The sequence below is a fragment of the Triturus cristatus genome, chromosome 10, assembly GCF_964204655.1.
Source record: "Triturus cristatus chromosome 10, aTriCri1.1, whole genome shotgun sequence".
Classification (NCBI taxonomy): Eukaryota; Metazoa; Chordata; class Amphibia; order Caudata; family Salamandridae; genus Triturus; species Triturus cristatus.
The window spans coordinates 334,068,402-334,080,808 of NC_140593.1; the positions used below are offsets into that span (position 1 = coordinate 334,068,402).

General features: G+C 46.3%; 1 protein-coding gene across 1 annotated transcript in view; it reads left to right on the forward strand.

The window, feature by feature from the left end:
- The window catches only part of EXOSC7 (exosome component 7), a 101,215-nt gene that overhangs the window by 70,321 nt on the left and 18,487 nt on the right, over positions 1 to 12,407 (forward strand). The window contains exon 7 of the mRNA XM_085630086.1: positions 11,758 to 11,913. Coding sequence (XP_085486212.1) covers positions 11,758 to 11,913 — 156 coding nt within the window. The remainder of the gene's footprint in view (positions 1 to 11,757; positions 11,914 to 12,407) is intronic.

The window sequence follows — 12,407 nt, forward strand, 5'->3', positions numbered from 1 at the left end:
AGGCTCCTCCACCGATAACGCCTCTACCTCCTACAAGTCCCCTCCTCAAAATACCTTTTCAAAGGGCAATCAGAGAGGTGGTTACAGGGGTAACAACAATAAGGGCAGGGGCAAAACCAACAACACCCGTTCTGCCACCCCCCCCGCACAATGACTCCCTTCCGCTCCCCCCAGACCATTCCACTCCGGTCGGGGGCAGACTACAAAACTTTATCCACGTATGGGAGTCCATAACATCGGACAAATGGGTGACCCAAATCATTCGGTCAGGGTACTGTCTAGAGCTAACATCTACCCCACCCAATATCCCACCAAGGCACCGTCCAATGTCTCAAGAACATTCCACACTGCTCAAACAAGAGGTACTTTCACTCCTGCAAAAACATGCTATAGAGCAGGTCCCCGTCAACCAACGAAATCTAGGGGTCTACTCTCTATATTTCTTAATACCAAAGAGAGACGAGACCCTCAGACCCATTCTGGACCTCCGGCCTCTAAATGCCTACATACACTCAGACCATTTTCACATGGTCACTCTACAACAAGTCCTCCCACTCCTCTGCCAGGGAGACTTTCTCACAACCTTGGATCTGAAAGACGCATACTTTCACATTCCAATACACCCCTCTCACAGGAAATACCTCAGGTTCGTGGTGGACGGGCAACATTACCAATTCATGGTTCTCCCCTTCGGGGTCACCACCGCACCACGGGTGTTTACCAAATGCCTAGCAGTAGTAGCAGCACACCTCAGACGTCAACATATTCACGTCTTCCCTTACCTAGACGACTGGCTGATAAAAGCCGCGTCCTACAACCAATGTGTGCAGCATACAAACAGCACCATCCAACTGCTCCACCAGCTAGGCTTCACGGTGAACTACCAAAAGTCCCACCTCATACCATCTCACACAAAGCAATACCTCGGGGCCACTATAGACACCTCCAAGGGTATTGCCTATCCAAACTCAGCCAGAATCACAAGCATTCAAGCCTTACGCAAAACATTCCTTCCTCAGCACTCTCTTCCAGCAAGAGTGTTTATGAAGCTCATAGGAATGATGGCGTCTTGCATTTTCATAGTGCCCCATGCAAGACTCCACATGCGTCCACTTCAAGAGTGCCTAGCACAACAGTGGAACCAGGCCCAGGGTCAGCTGACGGATCTGGTGTTGGTGGACGGCCGCACACATCACTCTCTGCAGTGGTGGAACACCACAAACCTTTCCAAAGGGCGGCCGTTCCTGGACCCGGTTCCTCAACTGACTCTAACAGCGGACGCATCGCTCTCCGGCTGGGGAGCGCACCTTCTACACCTCACCATGCAAGGTCTATGGACGCCACAGCAAAAATCGCTCCACATCAACCATCTGGAGCTCTTGGCGATCTTTCTAGCCCTAAAATCTTTCCAAAAACAGATTTCGGGCAAAGCAGTCCTCATTCGCACAGACAATATGACTGCAATGTATTATATCCAAAAACAGGGGGGACACACTCTCTCCAGCTCTCCCGCTTAGCCCAGAGCATATGGAGATGGGCAATTCCTCAAAACATCTTTCTCCTGGCACAGCACGTTCCAGGCGTACAAAACACCATGGCAGATCTGCTCAGCAGACAAACGCAACAAATACACGAATGGGAACTGCATCCACAAGTCCTTCACCCATTCTTCCAACAGTGGGGGCATCCTCAGATAGACCTCTTCGCCACCCACGAAAACAAAAAATGCCCAAGCTTCGCCGCCAGATACCCACACCCATTGTCCAAGGGCAATGCGATATGGATGAACTGGTCAGGCAGATTTGCATACGCCTTTCCACCTCTCCCACTAATTCCATTAGTGGTCAGGAAGCTACAACAGCACTCCCTCACACTCATTCTGGTAGCTCCGACGTGGGCCAGGCAGCCGTGGTACACCACGCTACTACAACTGTCAGTGGTACCACATCAAAAACTGCATCTATCCCCATGCCTCCTAACCCAGAACCATGGAGAAATCAGGCATCCGGACCCAGCTCAGCTCAACCTGGCGATCTGGCTCCTGAAATCCTAGAATTCGGATACCTTAACCTTCCCCCTGATTGTATGAACATCATCATGGAAGCCAGACGTCCTACCACTAGAGCATGCTATGCCGCAAAGTGGAAAAGATTTGTAATTTACTGCCGCAACAATACAATCAACCCTCTAGATGCATCCATACAGCACATCATATGCTATCTGCTCCATCTTCACAGGTGTAACCTGGCATATTCATCCATACGCCTACACCTAGCAGCGATCGCTGCTTATCTACAAAACAGGCAGCATTTATCACTCTTCAGAGTGCCCGCTATTAAAGCCTTCATGGAAGGCCTTAAACGAGTAATTCCTCCCAGGGCACCACCTTCCCCTGTATGGAATCTAAATTTAGTTCTTACACGACTAATGGGTCCGCCCTTCGAACCAATGCACAAATGTGAGCTACAGTTTCTCACCTGGAAAACAGCTTTCCTTGTAGCTATCACTTCCCTTAGAAGGGTTGGTGAAATACAAGCGTTCACCATACAGGAACCCTACATACAAATGCATCACAGCAAGGTCATACTTCGCACAAATCCGAAGTTTCTGCCCAAAGTCATTTCCCCCTTCCACCTCAATCAATCAGTGGAATTACCTGTCTTCTTCTCGCAACCCCAATCTGTTGCAGAAAGGGCCTTACACACACTTGATGTAAAAAGGGCGTTACTATACTACATACAAAGAACGCAACCCTTCAGGAAGACTAAACAATTGTTCGTTTCCTTCTCTCCACCACATAAAGGCAACCCCATTTCAAAATCAGGGATAGCTAGGTGGATTGTAAAATGCATACAAATTTGCTATCAAAAGGCAAAGAGAACATTATCTGTTCCCCCTAAAGCCCACTCTACAAGAAAGTTAGGGGCTTCTATGGCTTTTCTAGGGAATATACCCTTAGATGACATCTGCAAGGCAGCCACATGGTCTACACCGCACACCTTCACAAAACACTACTGTGTAGATGTGCATTCCAAGCAGCAAGCTAGGGTGGGCCAGGCTGTACTAAAGACACTTTTTCAAACAGCTGCAACGGATACCGGTGGTCGCCGCTAAGGTTGGGTACTGCTATATAATCTATGCTAAGTGTACAATCTGCAGCTCATATGCCTCGAACGGAATATGCTACTTACCAGTATGCATCTGTTCTTGGCATGTAGAGCTGCAGAGTTGTACACGCCCACCCGCCTCCCCGGCTACCTGTATCCGTTCCAGTACATCTTATTTAGATACAACACATGGGTTTCTCACTGTTATTACTACGCTCCATCATTTCCCTGTTGGCGAAAAACAATCTGAGGATGGAGCCGAAGCCCATGCGCAGTACGGACCGAAGGAGGAGTCACCAAACTCGTGACTTCCAAAGACTGTCCAAGAAGAAAAACAAACTGCAAACATCCGGGCCCAACACCAGATGGCGACCTATGCTAAGTGTACAACTCTGCAGCTCTACATGCCAAGAACAGATGCATACTGGTAAGTAGCATATTCCTTTTGGGCATGCGGCCATCTGATGCTTGCAGTCTTATGTGATCTTCAGGCACAGTTCAGGTTCAAGTTAAACTTTTTAGCTGAGCATTAACCTTACGTAGCTCCACTCAGCCAGGCCACAGTAATGCCTGTGCCTCTCAACCTTACTCCAAACACATTGTATGACTCATTGTTTAACGTACAAATAATTGAATTCAATCTGCCAATTTCATTTTCCTCTTTGTACCTGAAAGTAATTTAATAAGAAAGTCTACCTCTTTGGCCCTTCAAGCTTCTGTTATTATTGTTAGTTTTTGCCCATTTCTTGGAAATGTATTGTCTGTAAATGACAGTGTGCTACCACATCATGCCTTAGTAATATATTTATTAAAAGTGGGTGTGTAAACATGAACTGAGAAACACTTGTGCCCCTGCCCTGATGGCAATGCTATTAGTAAACTGAGAGGCAAGTTAAGGATCATGTATATGTATTGTAATTACATTGTATTGTAATTGCATTTATATAGTGTGTACTACCCCAGACGAGGCGTTGAAGCGCTTTTTCGGCGAGTAGCATGCTACTCCGGAACCCATAAAGGATTAGTGTTGAGGTTGTATAGTGAAATATGAAAGTAATTTGAGTGGCGGATATGTTAGTCAGTTATTTGGATTCAGAAGGATAGCTGAGAGGTGGAAGAGGAAAAAAGGTTTGCATTTATATAGCGATTGTAACCCCTTATGGGGTGTTTAAAGTGTTTTTTTCGGCGTGTAGCATGCTTCTCCGGAACCCATAAGGATTAAATGGTGAATTAGTTTAGTGAAATATGAAAGTAATTTGATATGTGGGCTAGATTCTTAGTACACATGGAGAAGACATTTAGTCTAATTTATCAAACAAGAGTTTTGTTTTGTACCACATAAATGCTGAACTCGCATATTTGAAGTGTCGTGTAGTTCCTAAAAATACATAGGAACTGTGCGTTTAGACAACATAAACTAAGGGATTGGTGGCGAGACCGATTCCAGACACCCCTAAAGGATATGTTAGACTTTAGACCAGCTACCTCACAGTGCCACCATAAGCCCCCTAACCCCACCAAGAAGCGAATAGTTTCTGGCCACTACCAAACATGACAATATAGGTACATGATGATAATCAAGTGTACTCCTACGACACAAACCCTACCTAAGTGTACATGTGTGTAACTAGCATGTATATGAGTGTAAAGCCAAGAATCCCCTAGGAAAGAGCCGATCCCATTACCTGATGAGAGAGAATGAAGGACCACATCTTGGTCTCAAGTTGGGCACCCCGCAAGGGATGTCAGATAACTGCGTGCTGGAGCTTCTGCGTGCAGGGACCTCATCGTCTAGTGTCAGCTTGGAAGCGTCTCCTCTTCCTATCTAGTGTTAGTATGGTTCCTTTATACCATAAAGATAGCCTCGGGGTTCCTTACACAACAGATATGTTGTGAGTATAATTATGTAAATGAGCCTTAATCAATACCTGCAATTATGGAAAGTAGTTCTTTCGCCCTAGGATGAAGGTGATCATGACTTTTGAACAGGGTAAGTTAATCCTGTTATGTACATCATGTGCAGGGACTTTTCTAAGAATCCTCATGCATAATAAATTAGGCTACTTTGAAGGAAACCGATCGACATTTGTTCAGCACATAACTGGGTAAAAGGTCCGTGCTAGAACCGTTATGCAGAGCAAGGTAGGACAAATGTAGGTAAAAGGTTGTGAAGCTTCCTAGGCCTAGATTGGGGTATATTGGGGCATATAACACAAACTCCTCACCCGAAGGTCAGCTAATGCTAAAATATGCCTGTTAAAAAGCATAAAAAACATTGTCATTAAAAACTAGTGTAAAAACATCTAAAAACATGGTATATGTAAAAATGATTGCATAAAAATTAAAAAGCTCTATAAGTCCGCTAAATAGTCTATACTATCAGTCCAACTGAGTACATCGAAAGCCATGGTGCTCAGTGAGAGCAAGAAAACAAAAACAAAAAAAAGCGGGGTCTTCACATTCCAATTTTGCTTGTTTTGGAAAAAGGGCCGAATTGTTCCCATCACACGGAGAGCCAAATGTTTGTGTCCTGTGTGGGAGATGCAACAGCACTGTTGCTTGCATTCTCAGACGATGGTCCCTGTAACACCTCTTGTATCAGATCAATGGAGCAAAGGTGATCGTCTTCAGTTCCCACAGCAGCCGTTGAGGGAACACTTGATACCTGAGAATCGGTTGTAGAGCCATTGTCCGATCCGACAGGAGCTGAAGAATCCTGTGGGGGCTCTAAGAATGCTGTCATCAACCTGGGAATACGCTGAGGACACTAAGACGTGGGCCTTTAAGGGGTCCAGTAGTACGTCTGTGTCCAGTGGCTAAGCCGATGAACGAGTCAGACATGTGTCCAACGCGCATTTGTTTCTGCAGATTAGGCAACAGATCTCAGGCAAGATGCAGTCAACCTAGACTGGTCTGAATGATAGGAACCAATGCTGGTGTAGCTCCCGAAACAGAGGTGTGCCCATATAGAGTACCATGCATTCACGGCAATGTCGCACCAGATGTACCTTTTCCAGCTCTTGAGGAACTGGGGTGTCCATTGTGTAGCGGGAAAGTTAAAACCAGGATACGTACTACAAGTATTGGGACCAGTGGAAGCCCTCCAAAAACGCTTCCCAATATGAAGTGTATAAATGCTGGAATAACTCAGTAGATTTTCTAAAGGTGCTTAATAGTCCTGAACCTATGCTTTTAAATAGGTGCACAATCCCCCTCGTATCAGACATGTTAAAGATACAATGAACCATTTTCCGCAAAATGGAGCGGGATGTTCGTACGGACTAGCGCCTGTATCTCAGATGAAGACCTTTCAACCTGGAGATCGCAAATGTTTCTTGGGCTGCGGTTAAGGCCACATCCTTCTGCAAAAGCATGGCTTTCAGTCTGCTCAGAGAATCAAACTGTATAAAGGAATCATTCAATTAACACCATAGTGTTGCCTCCCTAACTGTGTGGGTCTGTAGAAACAATACTTGCATACAACAAGTAACCCTGGAACTTACTGTAACTAGATATGCGATGCCTGGTACCATCACACAACAGCCTTGATCAATCAACATCAAATAGCTTCCATTTGAGAACAACTCAAACACCAAATGAATCACAGCAGCTGGGGGACCCTTCAAGTGACATGATAGGTTCGCAACCAAAGTATTGCAGGCACCATGAAGCGAGATGTCTTTACAAACTAAGGAGCCACTTAAGGCACTTTCACAGTTTGAACCGCTGTGAAAAACGTCAGTGTCCCTATTCCTGCATCTATATCTGTACGATAATTCCCAGTATTCAAGTATGTATCCCTCTCCCAGTGCTTCGTATCTGCCTACCCGGTGATACTGTAGACAGTATTGAAATTGGAATGTTGTGACTGACAGTGATATATTCATGGATTAACCATTCTATGGAAGGTGACTCGGCCATGGTGAAAGGTAATTGGTCCAGTTTTTCAATGTGCAGCATTGTATATTTAGCATTTCTTCGTGCCATTGACATCTGTTTGTCCGTTAGATTGCATGCAGAGAAGAGTCGTGCTGTTGATGTTGCACCAGGGCACGTGGCCAGAACGCAATGATTGCAGCGTCCATCTCAATAATAGAATGGATCGCAATTGCGATTGTCCATGCTGAAGAAAAGACCAATCCTGCTCCATTATATCTATAGCAGAAGACACAATGTTGCCCAGTGATTAAATTCTAGATGACCGTGTGGTCATACCATTGTGGACCACTGCCAAAGCCTTTTTTAGGTTAACCCTATCAATCACACGCAATCTCTCAGCAGCCTCCTGCTGGGAGATTTTCCATACCTCGTTGTAAATGGCGTACAAGAAGCGCTTTTGTTGTGGCTTCTGGCGGACATAACAAAAAATCAATAAGATCCATGTCATCCGAGAGAAGGGACAAGTGTTGTTTCACTTGAGACCGTGTTGAGGTCTTTAGCCACTCTAGGCAAAACTTCCCAACACTGTATGATGTCACCACCCCCGTGTGTTCTGAGCGTACATAGCGCTGGTCAGCCATATGGATACTAAACTGTTTGGTGGTACCCCTGAATCGTGAGTGACATCTTTTTGGGTCAATAGGCCAAACCAACCATCCCTTCCAATGTATCCTCACCGTGTTGTGTATAATTTTGCCATCCCTCAAAGTGTGTAAGTGAGGGAATCTGAGGTAAGTTCAAATCCAAAATCTTGGCTAGCCTAAGACAGGAAGTTTCATTCAGGAAGATCATCTGATGTGATATGAGGCATGCTTTAAATAAGGGCTCAGTTCCCTGAACTTGCCATTCTTTAGTCCCCCCAAACAGATTCTGTGTCTATAGACAAAGGTCCAAAAGTCAAAACCATGTACAGACAGCTGGGCAATAAAGGAAGCAGAGTATATCTGTTTTGTGTTAGTGAGCATATTTTTCTTTGCAGGTGTAGGTGCAAGCTTATAGTAAGATGATGTCTGGTCTGAAGTCCCAGAAAAATAAGCAAACTTCTGTTCAAATGTAGCTGAACTACATTTTGGCGGTGTTGGGCAATGTACCCATTGATGGTAAGAGAAAACATTACATGGGATGCTTGCTTTGTGCAAGAAATGATGACCATCGTGTTGGTAACAAAACATGGTGTCAAAATTAGATGTATCATCATATAATTCATTATTTGAAAATGCAGTAGATTGTTCTAAATCAAGCTGCATAGTGTTTACTGTTTCAAAGTCCCAATCATCAGAGAAAGTACTAGAGGTGATGATATCACTAAGAGAAATGTAAACAAGTGTCCAATTTTTAAAGTTCAGTAGGACCAAATACTTCATAGGAAACTGTCCCGGAGCAAGATGGCGTTAGTGTGATTTCTTGCCACTCAGCCGCCCTCGCCGTGTAGGAGTGCATCGGCAGTCGGCTAAGTTGCCTGGACAAGGGATGCAGTGGTAGACGCGGCTGTTTGTATCCCCCAGGGAGAAAGTCTCGGGACGCATTAACCTGCCGGCCGGTTACCGTACTCCTGGCTTACATTGAGACTATATCCAGGGTTCAGCGGGGGCAGAGGCGGAGCTTGTCGACTCTGGGAACGAGAGGCTCCAAACCCAAGACTACGGCAGGTAGTGCCGGCCAGGGAGATGCTGAGGTGCCGGACACCACCTCGAAAGGTAAACGCGAGACGGGGGAGGGGTGGATGCGACAAAGACAGCGGGGAGGCCTGGGGGAGGAGGAGTGCCTAAGGAGGGCTCTCAGCCCTCTATTGTCAAACATCTCACTACCATCAAATTACCGGCTCCTATTGCTGAAACCGCACTGCCTCCAGGGGGTGAGTTTGGCGTCACACTGTTGACGGAAAAAGGGAACTTTAATTTACTTCAACGGGGCGCATACATTAAAGAAAATCCTACCCCTGGTGTAGAGGGTTCTATCAGCTTTATCGATACTATCAAACCAGCTGACCCCCTGGCCCCCTTAAACAGCAATATGAATCTAATGACCATGCCTGCCCCCGTCTCTGGCACCTACACCCCTGCTTCAGCCTCTAGTTGTAAAAAGCTGGAATCTAATCCTCAAACGACTGGAGCTACAAATCACTCCCAAAATATGGAAAACAACCCGGGGTCGCTGGCTCCCCAGACTCCTGAATCAGCTGGCGAACATTTTTTTTCCATGTCTGACGGCTCTGAATCGGCAACAGAGGATTGCTTGACCAGCGCAAGCGACGATGATGTCTCTGACAACAATGACAGTAATCCCTCTAGAGACACAGGGACTGTTCAGCGCCAGAAGAGGTCACGCAACAAGATATAAAGACGTAGCCAGCTTAAGTGGGATTATTCAGATTCCCAGCTTTATTTTACCCATGGAGAGGAGGCTTTGAAAACTTTACACTGGGAGAATACAGGAGCTGCACCTGAAACTACGGAAGAGCCCTCTTTAACTTCCATTTTGGTTTCTATAAAGCAGTTTCAGGAAGAGGTCCGCTCTGACAGTCGCCTTGCCAAAGGGGACGCTAAAAACCTGCAAGGGGGCAGGAGAAAGCTAAGCAAAATCTGTATCGATATCGGGTTACCATGGTGGAAGGTCGTACAGAAAATTTAGAAACTTAAGTAACTGCCTTTAAAAGACCAAGGGTCTTCCCAAGCTGCATGTCTAACAGATTTAATGACAAAGATGGAGGAGCAGGAGAACAGACAATGCCGGAATAAACTCTGCCTACTAGGAATCCCTGAAGGGGCGGAGGGAGACTATCCACGGCGCTTCATTGTTAAACTCCTGCGAGATGCCTTTCCCGAACACTCTGTCATCCAGTGGGGGATAGGGGGCCTCCGGTTGGTGGCTGCTGGCGAGCAGGTCACTGGGTTGTGGGAGCAAAGCTCATAGGATTTAGGTCAGGGCAAATGGGGAAACAAAGTAGCACAAAAGGTGCACCCTCAGCGGCACTTGGGTGGCAGGTGCAGAGTGCTGTTTCGACGTTGGGCATCCTGTTGTTTTCTATGGAGAACCTCCGGTTTGCAAAAGCACTGCAGGCAGGGAGAAGAAGGACTTCTGGGTGCGACCAGCACTTCGAGAGGTAAGTTGGGAAGTTAAGGTTTGGTTAGGCACCGTTGGTTTGGGCACACAAGGCCGTGGGGCGTCGGGTGCAGGGGTGCCTTTTGGGGTAGGATCTTCTTACCTACCAACTCCTGGAAGCGGTTAGATGGGCCTTCTGAATTTAGACTGCAGGCGTCGGCTGGAGGCTTGAGGCAGGTCAGGGGTCGCCGGATCTCTGGTCAGGATTGCCGGGGTGACCTCCTTGTAGTGTTTTTCCACTCGAGCTCGGTCCGGGTTCGGCGGGTGCAGAGTGGGATGGATTCGGGGTCTCCGGCTGCTTCCAGAGGTTGCATTTGAACAAATCCGGTGTTCACGAGAGAAGCAGTCTTTTGAAGTGAAGGCAGGCAGGTCCTCCGGGGTTTTTGAGGTTGCTGGCTGCAGGACACACTGGGATTTTGCAGGAGCAGGTTCGAGGGGAGACAGGCCTGTAGGCCTGGGGCCAAGTCCGTGGGCGTCTTCCTCTTGTTAGCTGGCTGCACGGTCATTCTTTTCTTCTTGTCGTTTCTGGATCTGAGGAAGCAAGGTTCAGGGGGCCCCCTAAATACTAGATTTAGGGGCATTATGGGTAAGGAAAGGGCAGGGACCGATGAGTCCCTTCCCTAGGGTGGGTACATCCCCTATCGTGCCACCCTCCAGTGGGAGGGGGCAGGAGCCTGTCCCTGGTTGGTTGGGTCCCCCCATCCTCAAGATGGCGGGGACTGGGAGTTGTGCTTCACCTCGCCTCCCCCACCTGAGCGGTGGAGTTGGCAGAGGTGGGCACACCTCTTTCCCTCACTTGTTTTTCCCGCCGGCTCTCCCCCCCAAAGTGGGGGGTAGAACCAGTGGGGACCAGTTGTTGAAAGCAGCAAAGGGTGTTTGGAGGCTCACAAAGGCGGCAGGCCTTTGAAGCTTCCCCTTCGTGGACCCTGCCCATCCCTAGCGGAGGAAAGAGGGACAAAGGCACAATGCACAGTTAAAAGAAACAAAAACAAAAGGAAGTAATGGTATTGTTACATAATGTAAAAATTAGTTTTGCACAGTAGCCATCCCAATCGACAACCAAAAAAAAGTAAAAAGAAAGGTGCTATAAAAATATACAAATAAAAGATGGGTTGAGGCGCTGAAAGGAGGATCATTCTGTCAGACCAGCAGCACTATGAAGATGAGCAACAGAAACAATCCTTTTTCTATTGCTGGGTCACGATGGGCATCCACCTCCTAGCAGGATAGGTAAGGGGACAAGCAACAGAGCTTCGGAAAGAAACATGGTGAGGAAGAGGGAAGCGAATGAACTAAACACATAGGCAGCAAGATTAATGTGAATGTAGCAGTGAGCTTCCTGCAGTGAAAAGTCCTAAGAGTTTCAATGAAGATCCTGAATAGTGGGTTTCTCGTCTAAATCGACATGAAAAAAGGCATCCTGTGGATTGTGCTTTGTGGGGGTGAGGCATTGTGTACGAGGACGAGTGTGAGAAGCCTGTGGTATTCTTTCAGATTATTTTCAAATAGTAGATGATATGAACAAATCAACAGATTATGAAAATCTGTTTCAATGTAATTATCTTTCTGTTTAAAATTAATCGTTGACTTACTTATGCTTATTTTTCAGATTGGTCATAGGCACGTGGTGGATGCTACTGTGCAGGAAGAAGCCTGCTCCTTAGCAAGTCTTCTCATATCTGTGACCAGTAAAGGTGTCCTCACATGTGTAAGGAAAGTTGGAAAAGGTAGCCTCGATCCAGAGAGCATCATTGAGATGATTGAGGTACAATCCATTGTTTTGCTGCCTCATAAATGGTTATTTTTTAGTAATTTATGGCCATCATATTTCCATTAGTATTCAAGACTCCATGCATTGCCTAGATTTTCAAGCCTCCATGCATTGCCTAGATTGATTAATTTTGTGTTTATTGAATTAGCCATTCCTCTCTGAATTAGCAGTTCTCCTTCAGCAGATCTCTGTTGATAACCATAATACTGACTATTCCTGCACGCTTGTGAATCTTATAGATGTTTCTGGTCAGGGAAGCCAATGATGCACTCTTTCCCTACCTCTATCCTGCCACGGGATGGACATTTGACAGAAACAAACGTCATTTTCTCAAAAATGAAAAACATTTTCTTTCCGAAAATGAATGTCAAACACACTCACTCCTAAAAGAAATTGAGCAGTATGAAGGGGTTTGAAAGGTTTTAGAAACAAGCCCAAAAGGTTGAGCTTGAAGATACAAGACTCTGACAAGAAACTGGAAAAAGGAA